Here is a 19,524-nt window from a genome sequence, read left to right on the forward strand (position 1 = left end):
GATTGTTATCTCAATGCATTGTCTTTTTTACATTCTTACACAATTTAGTAATGAATGATCGTGCAGTTATGGTCGATCGTCAGAAAAAACAAGTTATAACTGATGTTAATTAATACCAATCGACAATGGCATCAATTTTAATGAACACTAAAAACTATTCATAGGCTGCTATTTCGTAATGTCTTAAGATGCTAATATAGCTTTGTGATTGGTTCACGATAGTAAGATTAGTTAAAAGATGGTCTTAATATAAAAACAAAATTATGAATATCAGCTTTGGAATATAGAAAAAGAAGTCAAACTTTGAAAAGCCCCATGGATCAATTTTAAAATATTCACGAATAATGAAACTCATATATACATTTTCTGTACAAAGAATTTACTAGAACTATTTACTATAAAAAAATATTGTACAACACTATATGAAATAAGTTTTAAAAAAAAAATATGGATAATAATTTAATAATTACAAAAAATATTTAGGATGTGTTTAAACTTGTTATTACGATAATTTTATTAAGATAAATAAATGTAATTAAAGAGAAATGATATGTACATGTGTATATATATACATGCGTGCATGTGTGCGTATACATATATACACACATATCCAAAATAAAAAACATAATCAACTAATAAAAATTTGTCTGTGTAAATGTAAATTATTCCAAGTCATAAATATTCGTCAGAAATTACAACTGATAAAGCCAATTGAAATAACAATGTACATAACATAATTATGATTAAAATGATAATTCTAAAAATAATTTATTTATTCTTGGACTTCGTATCAACCAAAGACCAATTTGATCCCGTATATTTATTTTTATACTATTTAATCAACTAAAGAGATAAAGAAGAATCAATACGTATTTTTTACGTAAAATCAGTATATAAATTTTTAAATAATCAATGCATCAGTGATTCATTTATAACAAAATCATCATTTTTCATAACAAAAAGTAATAATTACAGTTGTACACAGACCTTTTATTTCACGTATGAATAATTATTTGGCGTTACTCTAAACATTTCTTAATTTTCGCGCTATATGCATATTTTATCATCTTTTATTCTTACAAGTTTATAAATTCTATCAAACAGGATTAATACGTTTTCTTCTTTTGGATTCACGATCATCCTCCATCTGATTTCTTTTCTGTGATGCTTTTGAATTCGTAGACTGGTCATGTAAATTCCCATTTTGAATGAATTCTGTCGTGTCTTCATTTTCTGGTAAACTGACACTGCTAAAATTAAACGGTTTTATATCTTGAGACATAACTTTTGCGCGTAATTCACGCGCTTCTTTTTTCAGTAATTGTTTCTCCCTTTGTTTATTCTTATTCTTTCTTCTCTTTTTCTGTTCATTATTACTATGTACAGTCTCTTCTAATTCTTCCTCTTCTTCTTTTTCTTCTTCCAAATCACTTGTTTTTCCGTTTTGAGATCCGATAATGCTTTGTTTGCCATTACTTTGTGAAACAGTATCATTCGAACTATTTAACTTAACATTATCCTTCTTTGATGGCCTAATGACAAATTATATCAAATAATATAAAAAACATGACAAGTTAAAAAAAAAAAAAAAAAATATATATATATATATATATATGTACGTATGTACGTGCGTGCGTGTGTGTGCGTGCGTGCGTGCGTGCGTGTGTGTGTGTGTGTGTGTGTGTAAAACATAAAAACAAGATTGAAAATCAAATTAATTATTCCACCTACAAATTGAGAGGTACTCCAATATCTGCTGCCAGCTTGTTGTAGGCAATTTTTGTATCTCCAGAAAGGCTATATTGGCTTCTGTAATTTATTAATGCCATTTTAACAGTTTGCCAATCCCATGCTTTTGTCAAACATCGTGCGTGAACAAGGCGCAATAGCATCAAAAGATGTCCAATAAACTTCTGTAAAACATTTTTCTGCGCACTAACATTACACAAAGTAGACTGTCCATCATTCACATGTAGATTACATGTCTCTTTAAATGTATTTATAGTATTTTTATAAAGTGTCGTTTCTAATTTCATTCTCACGTCGATGTACTTGGTACTCATGTTCAGTAATCGGTTATTATTATAGAAAATTAGTAACAATTCAAGTGCTTGATTTCTACGAAAGTATCGAATACTGCTATCAAAAGCAAAATCCACCTAAACAATCAAATGATATTCTATAAAGCAAGATGTATTTTAAACGAGATATTGGAAAATATTAATAGTCATTTTAAATACATACCAACAGAAGCGCCAGCTGCCAATTATCTTCCCAACACAATTGTAATACACCCTTAAACAACATATGCGAAAGCACACAGTCTCTCTGCTTAAAGAACGCAGTTAAATTTTTACCATAAATTTCTACAATATTTTCAGTAGACAAGTTAGCTTGTTGCGCGCATCTTACAAGGAAGGTGCAGCATTCTGCTAATTTATCATTGAGTTCTTGACAGACTGAAGCAGAACGCTCTCCTTTTTCGATCAAAGCCTTAAAAAGACATATTATATATCATTTAATCGGCAAATATGATACAAACTTAATCATTACAAATAATTACCTTTAACACTGTCGTTAACAAAGTCTCATCAACATTCGTTGTATCTTTAAACTTTTTCACCGTTGATAACTTTTTTAAGCAAGCCCGAATTCTATACGCGAGTGATTCTTGATGCGGATCTTTTATACAAAATTCCAACAGAGCGAAAAGTGGCACAATCATATCTAGAGTAATCGCCATAGACGGGCTAGTTTCTAGATAAATCTGTAACAGATCTATAACGCGAGCTCTGAAATGCATCAATGCTTGACTCGTCTTTCCTTGCTTTTTAGAGCGAGTCTGCTGATTCTCTCGAAAAGCTTTAAAAGCTGCTGCTAACGATTTGTCCAATCGTTTGCCCTCTTCTTCATCTATTTCATCTACGTCGATATCCTCATCATCGGTTTTCATTGCAGCATCACCCAAAGCTTGATGTAACGCTATTCTCAATTTATCGGTCATGGTTTCATCCTCATCCTCGTCCTCATTCTTACTTGAGTCAGACTCAGATTCACTTTTCGATAAAACTTCGTCATTTGAAACACTTTCCTCCTCTTCATCTTCCTCATTATCTGATTCGCTTTCTATACCAGAGGAATCGTCATCGTCATTTTGCTTTGTAGTGAGTGTCTTTTGAGTATTTTTAATATCTAATACCTGAAATAAAGTGTAACATGTGTACTTACACAATTTTTTCAAACATTCCATACTTTTCAATTATATATAGAAACAGATTAATCTTATAAAAATTATATAAACAAAAGCTTACGGCCAATATCTGATGGACTGCAGATGGAGTTAGGTACGAACAGATGTGTGGAAATACACAACCAACTAATGAACGGAATAAATGGTCGTTCTTGGATAAAAGAGATAACAAAAGATCCACTACTACTTCGACCCATTCCGGTTCTTCTTCAGTAACTGTATTATTAAGCTTTTTATGTTTCTTGGATTTTTTACTTAATCTCTCATAACAACATTGAAGTTCATTAATCGACATAATCGCCATTTCAGGATCTGAGAACAATTGTAAACCCATGTGCAAATTCATCGTATGAAATATCGGTAAGGCTTCTGAATGTTTTGTATTTTTCTCTAGTTTTTCGATTAAGTCTGTCACTTTTTTCCAAGCATCGGCTGCTGCGTCATTTAATGGCGATCGTAATCTGATCATATTGGATTGCAGTTTCGAATCTAAATTATGAACAAGTGCACTTAACAGGTTTCGTGCATTATCCAATTTTGGTAATTTATAATCCAGAGCACGATAAAAGGAATCTTTAAATTGTTCTAAAAATAATAATTAAATTTATTTCAGCTCACAATAATTTAAAAGATACATGTAGCTTATACTTACGTGCTAGTTCTATTCCAACATCTGACACCTCACACAATCCATAATTAAATAAAAATATCAGTTGTTCAAGTCTCCAGTTCTGATCCAAGAATGTTTCTGGACGACCCATTAATCTAATGGAAAGAAATATATTTAGTGCAGTAAGAAATATTACAATATTTTAATCTCTGTTCGTTATATCAAATCATTTACACTGTTAATACTAATTATATTTACTTTGTTAGTAGCTGTGCTGTGTAACTTCGCTCGGCATTTGTCCAAAATTCCGTCTTTGTACCTTCTCTTTCTTTAATCGCCTTATTTTCTGTAATTTCTCTATATAATTGGCTCAACTTCTTAATACCGTCTATCCTCAAGTTTCCCATAATTATTTGAATCACCTTAACACCTGTCTTTTTTTCTATCATTAAGTCACCAGGATGCAATATTAACTTCTTCAATATACTCAGCTGTGTTTTTGTCTTGATATCTTCGTCTTTTGTGGCAGACACTACCAAATGTAAAACTTTCCTGAATGCCATCAATACTTCATCATTTCTATTCTTCTTACAAATCGAAAATCTCTTTAACATGTGTTGCAGAAGATTTGGAGATAATAACGAAGGAATTACGGTTTTATCCGTAACATTAAGAAGTATTAGTCGTAACATTTCTACAGCAATGTATTCATCACTCTTTGATGGTTTTATAAATTTCTGATCAATGCCTTTCCAAAAGTCTGCCACAAATTCGGTCACTACCAATTTTTCACAAAATAGTTTAAACACTGGATGTTGATAAGAGACAATTCGAAGTAAAGCCTAAAAAGTAAAAAAAATATTATAATAGATTTAAAAATCTATTTTAACACACAAACATTTATTGTGGGATAGAAATACACAGGAAAGATTACTCAAGTCTTGCTAAGTACAAACCGTTAATAGTCGAACAATATCTTCTATAGACTCCTTGGTAATTATCTCAGTCATACCTAAGTGTTGCTTTAAAAATTTATGGTTAACTAACGAAGGATGTTTGTCCCTAAGAATCAGCAGCATATAGAATGTATCCAAAGTTTGTTCGGACCATGGCTTGCCAATTTCTTTCTCAACAATTGGCCAAACATTCTTGATAGATTCAATATCAAGCTGAATAATAAACTCACTGAGAAACATAGTGGAAATGAATGATAAATAACTACGTTTCTTGCCAGCATTTAACAGAATCTCCATAATCTGTTGTTGCATCTCAACACTGTTCCGAGCAAGTAACTTGGATCTAATCACAGCACCACAGAGCAATATACGTCCCATATATATATCAGCATTCTCCTATAAAGAAAAATTTCAGTATTTCTTTAAATATTATTTCTATAAAATAAAATAAAAATAAAATTTTAGGTCTTACGCTTTTAAGATTACTGCCAGCTGGATGCAACTGAGTATTCATTATGGATAAAAGTTTTTCTACTGAAGTATCAGGATGCGTCATCAGAAAAACTGTCAAGGTACTGTAGAAGCCTGTTCTGGTAGATGTTAACGAAGATCCCAATCTGGCAACCATCTTGACCAAAGCAAGATCCAATTCTTTGTCATTCTGATCCTGTAAAGATAGATCATACATTAAGATGTAACAATTTGTCAAGTATTTCATACAAAGATCTTTCTTCTTAATGTACAATTTAATACTTGTTTCTATCAATGTGATTCAACTTTAATCTCGATTTAACTAACTTTTTATCTTTTTCTAATTCTAAGAATTATAACTTTTTCTATCAATTAAAACTTCAGGCGTTGTATGACTCTTTGTTCAGCCTGCAGACTTATAATCAGGTCTGGATTTGATTCCATTCCTGCCTCATATATGTAGCTTTGGCATTGTGCTTTTGGAATTGCGTTCCACTTAATGCTCGCAACGATCGCGAGCATCACTTGTTCTTGTTTAACGTTCGAAACGACAAAGATGAAATGATTCCAGGAGCATTGTGAGTATTAAGTGGAAGGCAGCTTAGTTGTTAACGTAATGTAATTTACCGTATTATGTATATAATTCAGTAGCGCAACTCCGCCATTTAATCTCACGGATGGATTGTTGTCCTTCAGCTGATTAAAATTATCCAATATATTGGAATAAGTTCTACCCATCTTTGGCTGTACAGACATATCCGAAACCATCTCCGCCATGTGCGTGTCGCGCGGTACGTGCATGGCAGCAGACATCTTGATCTTTCTAATTGTTTCCGACAGGGTTACCGTGGGTCAAAAAAAAATTCAGCAAATCCCTGCCTATAAATTCACCAAATGTCGAATGTTGTTTTTGTTCATTTGACAGTTCACAGTTCACTTTGCTTCACATGAGATTGAACATCCCGGCCTTTTTCGTGTACTAAACTTCGTAGGATAATGTTCACGTTTTATCTTTTTTTATACTACGTGAATTAGACAAAAACGAACAATCCCTTCTCTCTGCTTGTATCATTGGTTTGATCAGTTTGATGGATGTAATAACATAGCTATAACATATTCGTTTTAATCAAAATTGATCAAAATTGATGCTTGATATTCGTTAATTTCTATAGGTGCATTTTCACAAGCTGCTCAAACTGACCATTTCAGCGACAAAACAGATCACATGATTTCACTTTTGTCAAAACTATTAGGTGTTCTTACCTTGAGGGAAAAACGGAAAGTGGAAAAGCGGAAGCCAATCAGAACTCGCGAAAAGGACAGAAGCAGACAAGCAAAATGTACTGCCTGCGAGTTCCGATTGACTTTCACTTTTCCGCTTTCTGCTTTTTCGTCAAGGTGTGAACCCGGTCTTAGAGCGACAATTTTATACATGAAAAAGGGCAAGAAGTGTTCAATTTGACGTTTGAGCGACAGATTCGATATGTTGTTCGTATTTTTCATGTATCATTTGCAATATTAATACACTGAATTAAACAGTTATTAAATTATTCTTATTGCATCGAATCCTCTATCTGGATCATCAATAAAAAAAAGAATAAATTAGATTATATCAGTCAACACGGTCGTTACAGTGGCTGCGTTCAGCAGAACGTTTGTTTTGTAACTGTTAGAAGTTATCTGCGCGCTGATTGGATTATGCATTTAGATCAAAAGAAATGGTCCAATCTCAGCAGAGAATCATAAAATAATTGCAAAACTGTTGTGTTCTGCTGAACGCAGTCATTATTGTCTGGTTTATGCTTTGATCTTAATCCTAAAATCCTAAAATTCAGCTAATGGAATACAGTTAGAACCAATTAAGACTGGCAGTCCTATTGACTGAATTTTAGGATTTTAGGATTAAGATCGAAGCATAAACTAACCATATGTCAGCACTGTCAATAGTGTTTGAGCGTTTGACACTTGTAGTTGAAATTGTTCAAACTACAAAATTTCAACCCCCTGGATAATGAGTGACAAATCTGTCACTCCAATCGCTTATTTTAGCAGCACATAAAAATGTACCTTATTATCACGTGACTTATTTTGCCGCCGAATATGAATGTCGAGCGTCGACATGAAAAGGTACCTTTAGAGAATCAACCAATCGAAATTCTTCTTTTTCATGGAATGGGAGGAAAGGAAAGATTCTGATTAGTTGATCCGCTTATGTAATACTTTTTCATGCTGATGCTCATTTTCGGTGTAATAAATCATTTGATCGAAATTGACGCTTGATATTCGTCAATTTTTAATCACGTGACTTATTTTGACGCCAAAAATGAGTGTCGAGCGTCAGCATGAAAAGGTACCTTTATGCAAGAATCTCTGCTGCAGCCTTAACATCTATTAAATTCCAATTAATTCAATCAGCTGTTAATTTAACTGACATTCAAAGCAAAATTTTCAAGTTTTATATACAATTCGTTAATTATTTCTTATGTTATTCATTGAAAAATGAATGAATTCTTTCCAAAAACGTATCGAACGGTTGTCGACCAATCGCGTCGTCTAGTCTCGTGGAAGCCGTACTCATGTCGAACGCGCAATTGGTCGAGTTGCCGTGTGCGTCCGAATGAACTCTCGAGTTAGATCTTGAAGTACTCTTCGTATCGCGTATCATTACACATCCGTGTCATCGTTTTATTCAAATAAATTCACCCGGCGAGCGAAGTGACGCGCGTACGTCCAAGATATCACGTTGATAAATTGTCGAGTGTTAAGGCGCGATGGTGCCGCGCGCACGGTGATTGAATCGACTCACGCGGTCCCGGTCAGTTCCGTGCATTCAATATGGCAGGTCGAGGTGGTTACGACGATTCAAGGCAAGTATCGGCCGTGTTTGCGGTCGTGTCACGCCACCGGGAGGGTCACGGGTAACCGTGGCCTCGGGACGCACGTGCCGCGGATCGAACCGTCCGGGACGCGTGCGTTCCTTGCGCGTATATTCCCCGGTTTTAAGGTTAAGTGAGTTACGGGAGTGCAAGCGCAACACCTTGCGAAGCGCCGCGACACGCGGCTTTATTTTGGCCGGTCGGGCCCATCCGGATCCGCGGATCTCGGAACATCGACGACGCGGCGCGACGCGACGAAGCGGAGCCGTCCTCGGAGAACGATGCACGTGCGGTGCACGCCGCGAGAGGAAACGAGAGAAGGAGAGATAGTGATAGACAGAGAGGGAAGGAGGATCGCGACAGCAAGGCGCGATTATGCGATGTGCAGCGGCATCGCGTTTCTTGATGAAGTGCCCGAGTGTGCTATCGAAAACTCCGTTTTCCGTCGCCGTCGCGTTCGCGTGTTCGGTTTATCGTGTCTCATGTCAACCTGCTTCTTTGATACACAACATTCTTCTCGCTTCACACATACACAATATGCGTGCGCGCGCGCGCGCGCGTGCCTAGATGGATATTGGCGAGCTTTCTCACTTGGAAAATGCATTCGGCTGAAATGTGTAAATAATTAAAAGAAACAGAACAAATTTGTAATTTTTTTTATGTATTTTGTATAATAGTTTTGTTTTATTGTTGCACTGGATTGTACTAGAACTTAACTTTTCGCTTTTGTCAAATGTCAAACATATCTACTTCACTTTAAGTATAAGTCCATTCAGCTATAAAACGTATATATTAGCATTTGAATATATCTGCGATTTTAGAGAGCAGTCGAATGCCGTTGATACAGATTTATTTTAATATATATTTATAATAATATTTGACTTTATTGGGAGAGATGAAAAGTCTTTTCTTCAGAGAATTTAACATAGCTAATAACATATGAATGAAAAAGATGTAGAAATATCTATACAACTACCTTGCAATTGGACGTAATGATTTATAAACGTATGTACATAGTATTTCAAAATAACAAACAATAGTAATAAAATGTGTTCAATAGAGAAAGTAATTTTTTAATTGTAAAATTCTTTAATACCATTAGTTTAAATATGTTTAAATCTAGTGAGAAATAAATGATAAGACTAATCATATTAAAGAATTTTATATCAGTTACAAATCTGCTTTCTCTAGCCCCAATAATTTAATATATTTTATATTTATGAAGATAAATAGCTGTCAAGATGTTTTTCTTTATTCAGAGATTATCCAACTCATCGAAGTAGAAAACCTTTACCAACTGAACCACCATATACTGCGTATGTGGGAAATTTACCGAATGGAATTGTACAAGGTGACGTTGACAAAATCTTTGAGAAGCTTAATGTCAAAGTCATCAGATTGGTTAAAGATAGGGACACCGATAAGTATGTATTAATTGGATTGGAGAGGCAAAACTGTATATATCGATTGATTAAAAAAAATTTTTTTTGTATTTATAGATTTAAGGGCTTCTGCTATGTCGAGTTTGAAGACTTGGCTGATCTGGAGGCAGCATTGGAAATGGACGGAGCGGTAGAAGTAGACAAGTGTTTGATCAAGATCGACGTAGCAGAAGGAAAAAGAAATGACCGTGGTGGTGGCTTCGATAGGAGAGGTCGTGGGGGCAGTAGCAGTGGAAGTGGATTCAAAGGACGAGATTCCGGCCGTAGTGGATACGGCGACGATTTTGATAGTAAATCCTCATATTCAAGTAAACACTATACGCTTTTATATTTGATAATAATAGAATGCAATGTAAATTTTGTATTTATATACTAACAATACTAATGCTTATAATGCTGAACTAATTTTCTCTCTATCATAAATGTTTAATTTGCTATAAATATTGGCGATAAAGTTTCTTAACGTTTATTCACAGGATACAGTGATAGAGGCCCACATGGAGGTAGTAGGCAAGGTAACGATAGATGGGATTCTAGAAGTAATAGAGGCAATTACGGCCAATTCAACGACGACACAGGTGGAAATCGTGATTGGTCGCGAAGTACGTCTAGCAGGTCATACACTAATAAACCTCCACTTCGGGGAAGTGGTTCAGACCGAAAACCTTTCCCAGATGACCCTTATAACAAAGATGCTCCTCCCCCAGGTATGTATACAACTTGGCACGAGACATTGTCTCTTGATATTAGTGTATTTATATATATATATATATATATATATATATATATATGCATATATAACTCATTTAGGAACACTAAACTAATAAACTATATTACATTAAATACAATAAAAAATAAACTAATGTATAAATACATATTTTAATTCTCTTCTAGGATTTTTATTAAATTATAATATTGTGCTCCTCACTACAATAGAAATTCTAGAAGAGAATATATATTTGTGTATATGTTATTAATTTGTTTTTTATTTAATGTATTGTAGTTTATTGTTCCCAAAATGGATTTTATACTATATCACTTGATACTTAACTTAAAACTAACTTTTAACTCCATAATCAGTCTTTTAAAGCATACAAGCATGGAATAAAAATCGGAATCGAATCTGAAATTTGTCGATTATAAGTCTGCTTTTACATGGAATCACATATTATTTTATAAGAACATTTCTATAATTTACATATTTTTTATACGAATTTATAACAATGATATCCAAAAACTATATTTTTATTATATTTCTATTATATTGAAGATATAAGCTTTATTCGAAATAAAGAACCACACAAAATAACTTTGGATCTATGTTTTTTAAATTTATTTCTTGTCACAGAAGAACATTTTTCTACTTAAAAAAATTCTTTCTGATATTTGTAGAATGACCGAAAATCGAATTTCTTATTTAATAAAACAATTATTCTATCTCTAAATTATTTAGAATCTCGAGAATAAGTGTATATACATTAAGTAATATATTATACATATTTAATTTTTAGCACTTTTTTCTACTTTAGACACTACTGGAAGAAAACGTTTGGAGCTCCAGCCAAGGACTGTTAAAGAGCCTGTGAATTCAATTGCGGAATCAAGTAAAACAAGTTCCATTTATGGAGGTGCAAAGCCTCGAGAAGAAAAATTGAAAATGCAGCTGGACAAGTAAAATTAACGATATCAATAGTCTCAGATTTCCCCGAGGAAATTGGAGAAAGAAACATTGTTGACACAAAATTTTAAAATCGATCTAAGATTCCCTCATAGTTTCCTAAAAATCTAGTGGTGATTCTTCGAACATTCACAATCAGGAAATACCCTTTTGTTTTTAATTCTTACAAGGGGTGTCACCCGCAAAGGATGTATATATATATATATTTATATATATATATATATACACTACAGACATAAATCTATTACAATTCTAAGATTTTTCTTTGCGCATTTTTAATCAAGAATAAATATCTTTTTTCTTCTAATATCTTTTGTATTTATAAATTAACTTCTCGATTCTCAATGAAAATAGAGTACTTGTAACTACAATATACATAAAGAGAAAAATGTGTATGCACAAATGCATGCTCCAATAGTGATAGCGATTTATATACATAAATGATTGTTAAGATGCTACGCAGTTGAGTACATTTTAATACTCGTGTCAATTTAATGTTGAGTTTTGTGTCTGTAATAATACTGAGGATACATGTACAAACTATCACAAATATAAAATGTCACAGCATGTATATTTCATCTTAACGCTAGTATTTCTTATCTGTACTTGAGACTAAGCCCGGGTTTAAAGAAGTACAAAGGAAAGTGGCGACTACACTAAGTTTCGTTTCCTTCCATAGAATTTTTACGTTATACCGTACAACGCTGATCATTGTGTATCAATCGTTCGTTAAGGCATACGTTCGTTACGATAATAGCATACAATTGTTTAATATTATTAAACATTCTTTTTTTTCCAATCGACCAGAATGATGAAGAATTGTGAAGTATAACATGCGAGTGATTCAACAAATTTCTACATTGCGGGGAGCGAATAAAGGGAATGCGCCGATTATTATATATTAATAATTATGTAATAAATTAACCAGTGCTAACAGTGACGTTGAGGAATTGCGAGAAACGTCGTGAGAATAGCAAATAAAATAAAAAATGAAACCTCGAAATAATAATAAATATTATGTAAAACAATGCTTGTATATGATAATATTTCCTGAATAAAGTAGCTGTTTGCCTCGTATCTGTGCAGTATATTAGACTATTAGAGTATGTGAAATCAGTTACAGTAAAGTAAATAAGCGAGATGTTTGTGAATAATATGCAATGCATATTCCTAACATTTTGTAAACGCGCCTTGTATCTCTCTCTCTCTCTCTCTCTCTATATATATATATATACACACATATATATATATATATATATATATATATATTGGACAAATTCTGCGCTTTATTGAATTCCGTCTGCTTAAATAACAGATATATTAAATAACAGATATAAATAATAAATAATAAATATATAAAATTTACATTGAATTTTTTTGTGTGCTTAAATATAATAAATATAAATAATATGTTAAAGAGTAAAACAATTTTTTTTGTGTAGTGTGTATGTATGAGATTTATTGATTCATCATTATTACAAATTGTACATACATATATATATTTTAATTTAATTGATAGTTTTTGCTAATGTCGATACATCACCGTGGACCACTCTGGTCGATATACAAGATCGCAACGTGACTTTTTGGGAGAACGTAATGGAATGCCGTTCAGCTGTTCGGTTGCCACGCCTCAACTCGATTCATCGTGTCTCCCCTCCCTTCCTATCCCACAACGCGATATCCTGTACAATCTGCACTGCACCGCCCTCGAGACTTTCCCGACTCGCCGTCGTGCCTGGACACGGTGCGACCACGCGACGCTTTCAGCAGCTACCGTAGCTGATTAAATCGCGGCGAAACGTGCCACGTATCGAGTGATATTGAGTTCAACAATGCGGTTCGAAGTCGGATACGATTGAAATCGAAGTAACCTGTTTCCCCATCGTGCACGCGTATTGACGCGTATCCGTGCGTTCTGCCGCCGCGTCTTGCCACACATTTTCACTCACGGCCGTGTCGGTCTAGAAATAGCGGTCTAGAATTGACCGCGACCTTCGGTAGAGATACAGAGCTTGTTTACGGATTCACGCGTCCGAAATGTCAAGCGAGAGCGTGAAAACGGTAAGTGCCTCCGCCTATCACATGAATCGTAATGCCTGCCATTAGACTTAATTAAGTCTTGCGTATGAAAAAAAGTTGGTAAATGAAAAGTATTGATCGCTGGATTCATGGTAATTATTCGTAATAACAAAATTGGAAATGTAGGCTGTAATAAGTAAATCTAACAAAATTAATTTGAATTTCAATTTGAGAGCCAACATTGAATGGTAGAGTGTAATTACATTTATTAACAATAACAAATCTTTCAATACTTTTTTTTCGAACGTGGACAGAAAGGAAAGAAAGATGAATGCTGCAAAATAAATTCAGTTAACGACAATTAATTCAGTTTTTAATTTAATTTAATTTAATTTAGTTTATTGCAAAACTCTGAAAAAGACTATATGTTAACAGAGTAAGATAAGCATAAAATATGATACAATAGGCTATAGTAGCTTACAAATGGTTAGGCATTAGCAAAACTGCTGTTTTCTAATGTAAATTAATTTTAATCTTGGGTTGACTTATTCTTTGTCTTTTTGTAATTTTTAGAATTAGAAAAAACTGAAGAGTGAATAGGATTCAAAATTAAAATTAATCTATATTGGTAAAAATGGATATCAAAGAAACAAATCTTTTAAAGATACTTCTAAAGATACTGTAAATAATTCTGGAACATTCTTTTCCAGTTTGCGAGCCTGGAGACACCTGGGTATGTGGGCTTCGCAAATTTGCCGAATCAAGTGCATCGGAAATCTGTGAAGAAAGGCTTTGAATTCACACTTATGGTTGTGGGAGAATCTGGTCTCGGAAAGTCCACCTTGGTAAACAGTTTGTTTCTCACAGATTTGTACCCCGAGCGAATAATTCCTGATGCAGTCGGTAATTTTATTTACTATTTTTATTTACTTTATTTCACACATGTGACATGCAAACGTGTGATTTTTACAAATTTCTATGTAATTAAAATATCTATTTGTGAAATATCTTTTATGAATAGAGAAAACAAATCAAACTGTTAAACTTGATGCTTCAACGGTTGAGATTGAAGAAAGGGGCGTGAAACTTAGATTAACAGTTGTCGATACACCTGGTTATGGAGATGCAATTGATAACACGGATAGTTTCCGAGCTATTATTCAATATATAGATGATCAGTTTGAGAGATTTCTTCGTGACGAAAGTGGTCTAAACAGGAGGAATATCGTAGATAATAGAATACATTGTTGTTTCTATTTCATCTCTCCATTTGGCCATGGGTACATATTGTTAAAATTAAAGTAATTATTTAGAGTTATTAGGTGTTGGAATTAATTCGTAGCGTTTTACAAGTGATGGGAAGTACTTTCATTAATGTATTTTTTAATGCTCATGTGAAATAAATAACATTCTTTCATTAAAAACGCTACGAATTAATTCCAACACCTAATAAAATGTGAAGCAAATAATATAATCGATTCTTCTTTTCCCTCTTGTTGATCAGGTTGAAGCCATTGGATATCGAGTTTATGAAGCAACTTCATAATAAAGTTAATATAGTACCTGTAATAGCGAAAGCTGATGTACTTACCAAAAAAGAAGTCTTGCGCCTGAAAAAAAGAGTTATGGAGGAGATTGAAGGCAATGGAATCAAAATATATCCTTTACCGGACTGTGATAGTGACGAGGATGAGGATTACAAGGAACAAGTACGTCAATTGAAAGAAGCTGTCCCATTCGCAGTGTGTGGTGCAAATACCTTGCTTGAGGTCAAAGGAAAGAGAGTACGTGGTCGACTGTATCCATGGGGTGTTGTCGAAGTAGAGAATCCGGATCATTGCGATTTTATCAAATTGAGGACAATGCTGATGTAAGTTGTTGTTTTATTATGATATTTATTTTATTATGATGTTTATGTTGATATACATTATTGATATATATTTTTTTTATAGCACGCATATGCAAGATTTACAGGAGGTAACGCAAGAAGTACATTATGAGAATTACCGTAGCGAAAGATTGGCAAAGGGAGCTCCAGTGCCGCCCCGACGTCAAACAACGTGAGTACAAATATTTCATTTTATGATATTGTATTTTTGAGTGTTACTTCGACTTTCATTTCTTTCTTTGCAGTATCACAGAACCCGACAAGAACAGCACTGTGTCAGAGAAGGATCGCATTTTGCAAGAGAAGGAAGCAGAAATACGACACATGCAAGAATTGCTGGCTGTGATGCAAGCGCAAATGCAACAACAGCAACCTTGATCGAATATGCGTTTGTGTACTGACGTATGAAATGAAGGAAACGACTCCTCATTGTTACGCGAGTGCCAAAATGATTTATAAAACTTTTTTTATTAGTGACTCACACGATTAGGGTCTTGATTTCGACCGCAATATTTTTCTAAGCTCGTTTTTTATTAGAGAAATCTCATTTTGATATGCGCCACGCATTTTATATAAGAATATAAAAATACTAATGTTTCTACATAGTATTAACTTTTGATTGCCGATGTGAGGACTCGACGGCTCTGTTGCGACATCCAATGCCAGTCCAGAACGAGCAGATTAATAAAATCAGTCTGAAATTGTGACAGTATGAAACAAATGTTTGCATATTCAAAGTTTACAGGTAAGGCACTTAAGTAGCTTGTTTCTTTTTTAACAAAACTTATTCGAATCGTCCTATTTCGAAGATTTTACTGTGCGAGTACTTACTAGAAATTTTATTTGGATTCATTTTTTTTTTTTGACAAAGAAATGTATTTGTCTTTGATTCGACAGTTTCTCATGTGATGTCTTAATTATTGACAAATTATCGAATGTTTTACTCGTATCGTGCATTTTGCATAGACATAATAAGAATATAAAGATAAGGTTTTATTGCATAAATAAAACGAGACCAATAAAACAAAATTACAAAAGCAGATATCTCACATAAACTAACGTCTAATAACTTCTAATTTAAAAACACGGTATAGCTCAGCTGTTCACGCAGCATCCTTTATCAAAAGAAAATATTAAATATCTTATATACAGGAATATAAAATATAGGAATTTTATCTCAGATAATCATACAATAGAAAAAATTATGAAAAGAAGTGCCTTGCAATTTTTATCTATCTCACTATCACAGTAGAATATCAACATATGTTAAAAATGCAAACTTTTTCGTATACAATTATGCAAACAATTTGTTATAAACACTTCATTTATATTAAAAGAATCGCTTCCATAATTGGGCAATATATTCATAATAATAAGTTATAGGTAAAACTTATATTGCTGATTGAATAAAGAATCTTATATTGAATTCATGTAGGACAAATATAAAAAATTTTAAAAGGTTGATGCAATCCTCGTAAAAACATCAGACTGATCGCGTCAGATTATCTAAAGGCAATTGCATATAATTATTAATGTTAAGCAATTTAGAAGCAAAGAAGTATGAATGTGCCATATCATTTTTTAAAAGAGAGACCAATATCAATCCAAAGTTAATTTTAAATGTATTTATAACATTATATATATATTTTTTTTATGATTGGCCATTCTCTCATAACTTCTTTGTCTTAAGTCTTCTTACGCATGTAGTCCACGAAACATATATACGATAAATGTATTCCTAAATATTCCTAAATATTATTCGTCATACATGATAAAAGTAAAAACATAATGTTTAAGATAAATGTGACTACAGATTTAGGAATTTTCTATGTGTATCACATACGAACATCTCTTTGTGTGAATTGTTTCATACAACGAAACATAAAAATGTGATTACATATAAGAAAGAGAATTTCGAACGTGAAATTGGATAAATATTAGATGGTAAATTAATTAAAAAAGGCAATATATTTTACGCTTTTAATTCAGTCACACGATACTAGTTTTACAAGCATATTTACACTACAAACATTTCCATGTTTTTATACAGGAATTGTATAGATACGTAATTAGATAAATTTTTATATCTCTTTTATACAAATATATATATATCTTTTAACAATTTGTGCTATGCAATCTAAGATCTATGCATGTAATAATCTATCGCCGTTGAGAATGCTGCAAAGCCTGCGGCACCGACTATGCCCGCTTTTATACCAGCTGCAAGGAATAAGATTAAATAAGTAAATTCAAAAACATTAATAATTATAATGCACGAAGACATTATAAATACCTCTTAAGCCAATTAATCCGCCCGTCAAACCGCCTGCATACGTGCCATTTTTCCAGTCAGTTTTACCTCTATACTGAAATCAAGACAACGTTTAACAATATGTTGCGAGCAGATTATTATATCTAAAAATAAGATTTCTAACGCGCATATCTGGAGCATTACCGATTCTATTGTGCACTCGATAGCGGAGAATATGCATCCGACAACCGCGAAATTCTTCGCATAGCTGAGAGTCGTGATTTTCATTTCCTTTAATATCTCTCGTGCGCTCTGTTGCCTCTCAACGCTCGCTACGTTGGGATTCACGCTGGAAGAAAATAATCCAATAGCTGCTCCCAAACCATATCCTAAAAGACAAATATTTCAATTAGCATGATATAATTTTGATCATTGTAATCTCATTCTTTGCAGTCTAAATTATTTCTCACAGATAAATGAATTAAAAAATCTTTATTATTAGGAGAAATCTGTAAAGATTTCAAAAATACAATTAAATATATTATATAATTTTTATGGATATTATTTTTAGAATATCCTATAAATTTTTGTAAATAATAAAGATTTTTTTTCCAATTATAAATATTAGGAAAAAATAAACAGTAAGTTAAACCGGAATTTAAAATCTTACTTTGGAATCAGGTCTAAAGAAGCTATTCAAAACTTGCATAATTGCATAAAGAAAATTATCCAATTTCTATGATAAGGTTGCACATGAAATTAAATTAGATCATTTTCTTTATGTCCAGTAAATACTAACAGTAACTCATCAATATTATAATTTTTTATTCAACAATATAAATGTAATGTAACACACGAACATAATAATTACATTGTTAAGGAAATTATAACACTGATATTACTGGTGCTTTCTAGCAAGAGATACAGTATAATATAGTGATCATTTCATCTTTATTTAACATTAGCAAACAATGAAGATACAATGGCTGACTGTATTATCTGTGTCTCTTGCTAGAAAGCATCCATTATGTTACTGTTAGTTGATGTTTATTGAATGGTTATGTAAGCTATACAAGCTTATCTAGGTAGACCCTTATTTGACATATAAATCTGCAAAGGATTACATATCTATAATTTGTAATGATATTTTGATATTTGTTCATAGAAAGGAATGATGAAAAAGTATACCTAGAACACAACTCATAATGCTCTTAAAAGCACAGCTTTCCATCACGCTATCTATTCTCTTTTCCTCGATAGTCTTTATCTGTACAGGTCCCAGCATTCTGGGGATTATAATATTTTCTCTGAAGCGTTGCTGATTACCAACGAGAAACAGAGCGATCTTGTCAAGATCGGCGTCGCTCAGGAACACTTTCTGATCGGCAGTCGCCGGTGGAATCGTCTTTGTCAGATCAACTGGATACATTTTTATAATGTTTGCGACGATTTGAGTCCCGAAAATTTAACTTACGTCACATCACAACATTACGAGTTCCAAATACCCGTTGGCTATAAAACTCATCTGGCCGCATTAAATCGGATCATAACAAAATGATCTGAAATGCGAATAAATTAAACGTCGCGTCGCATAAATTTGGAATAAAGTCACGCACGTTGAAATTAAATTTCATTAGATCGATCAAACACAAATGACAAATCGCATGCATCTGGTTGCAGACAGCGTGTTTACCATGCTTGTTTCCTAACCAAAAATTTCTTTGTCAAGGGATTGAAAATAGTCGCTAATAACGATATATCGATAAAAGAGTAATATCGACCGATCAACAATATCGATATCTTTCTTTGAAACAAAATTCAAATTATCAATAAATCTCTTTTTTAGCTTCTCGCACAATTCTTCCTTCTTTTTTACACTGGAAAAAAAAGATGAACTGTATAAACTAAAAATAACAGACTTCGTCAACTTTGCAATTCAACATTTTTTTGTAACATTTTCAACTGTTTTTTATTTAAGTATTAATATAGATCTATTTCAGTAAATAAATTATTTTATTCTCATTTTAGCTAAATATCAAATAGCAGAATTTGAAAAAATGCTGGGAAAATAAAATATGAT

The 19,524-nt window shown here is 33.0% G+C and overlaps 4 protein-coding genes across 7 annotated transcripts; 2 read left to right on the top strand and 2 right to left on the bottom strand.

The window, feature by feature from the left end:
* Positions 1-478: 478 nt before the first annotated feature.
* Mybbp1A (MYB binding protein 1a) lies at positions 479-6,513 on the bottom strand. The gene is made up of 10 exons (XM_011059947.2): positions 5,915-6,513; positions 5,289-5,483; positions 4,817-5,212; positions 4,119-4,702; positions 3,903-4,015; positions 3,312-3,835; positions 2,564-3,199; positions 2,245-2,493; positions 1,732-2,159; positions 479-1,532 (listed from the first exon to the last, which is right to left on the bottom strand). Exons 1-10 carry the CDS (start codon positions 6,098-6,100, stop codon positions 1,097-1,099), a joined length of 3,747 nt encoding a protein of 1,248 aa, XP_011058249.2. The 5' UTR covers positions 6,101-6,513; the 3' UTR covers positions 479-1,096.
* A 1,359-nt stretch (positions 6,514-7,872) lies between these two features.
* Positions 7,873-12,360, top strand: eIF4H1 (eukaryotic translation initiation factor 4H1). Of its 4 annotated transcripts, none has more exons than XM_087412254.1 (5): positions 7,873-8,154; positions 9,423-9,587; positions 9,663-9,913; positions 10,082-10,312; positions 11,117-12,360. In XM_087412254.1, the coding sequence occupies exons 1-5, from the start codon at positions 8,123-8,125 to the stop codon at positions 11,278-11,280; spliced, it is 843 nt and encodes a 280-aa protein (XP_087268380.1). In that variant the 5' UTR covers positions 7,873-8,122; the 3' UTR covers positions 11,281-12,360. The 4 variants fall into 4 exon arrangements, with proteins under 4 accessions (XP_087268380.1, XP_087268381.1, XP_011058247.1 ...); XM_087412255.1 differs by having other exon boundaries at positions 7,874-8,154; positions 9,663-9,895; XM_011059945.2 differs by having other exon boundaries at positions 7,876-8,154; positions 11,135-12,360.
* A 586-nt stretch (positions 12,361-12,946) lies between these two features.
* Septin1 (Septin 1) lies at positions 12,947-17,315 on the top strand. Its single transcript, XM_011059942.2, has 6 exons — positions 12,947-13,347; positions 14,016-14,208; positions 14,327-14,585; positions 14,810-15,175; positions 15,258-15,365; positions 15,439-17,315. Exons 1-6 carry the CDS (start codon positions 13,324-13,326, stop codon positions 15,569-15,571), a joined length of 1,083 nt encoding a protein of 360 aa, XP_011058244.1. The 5' UTR covers positions 12,947-13,323; the 3' UTR covers positions 15,572-17,315.
* LOC105148295 (mitochondrial import inner membrane translocase subunit Tim22) lies at positions 17,160-19,188 on the bottom strand. The gene is made up of 4 exons (XM_011059944.2): positions 18,633-19,188; positions 17,649-17,833; positions 17,487-17,559; positions 17,160-17,413 (listed from the first exon to the last, which is right to left on the bottom strand). Exons 1-4 carry the CDS (start codon positions 18,871-18,873, stop codon positions 17,331-17,333), a joined length of 582 nt encoding a protein of 193 aa, XP_011058246.1. The 5' UTR covers positions 18,874-19,188; the 3' UTR covers positions 17,160-17,330.
* Positions 19,189-19,524: the final 336 nt, after the last annotated feature.

The sequence above is a fragment of the Acromyrmex echinatior genome, chromosome 13, assembly GCF_024713525.1.
Source record: "Acromyrmex echinatior isolate Ae372 chromosome 13, ASM2471352v2, whole genome shotgun sequence".
In the NCBI taxonomy this organism is placed as follows: domain Eukaryota; kingdom Metazoa; phylum Arthropoda; class Insecta; order Hymenoptera; family Formicidae; genus Acromyrmex; species Acromyrmex echinatior.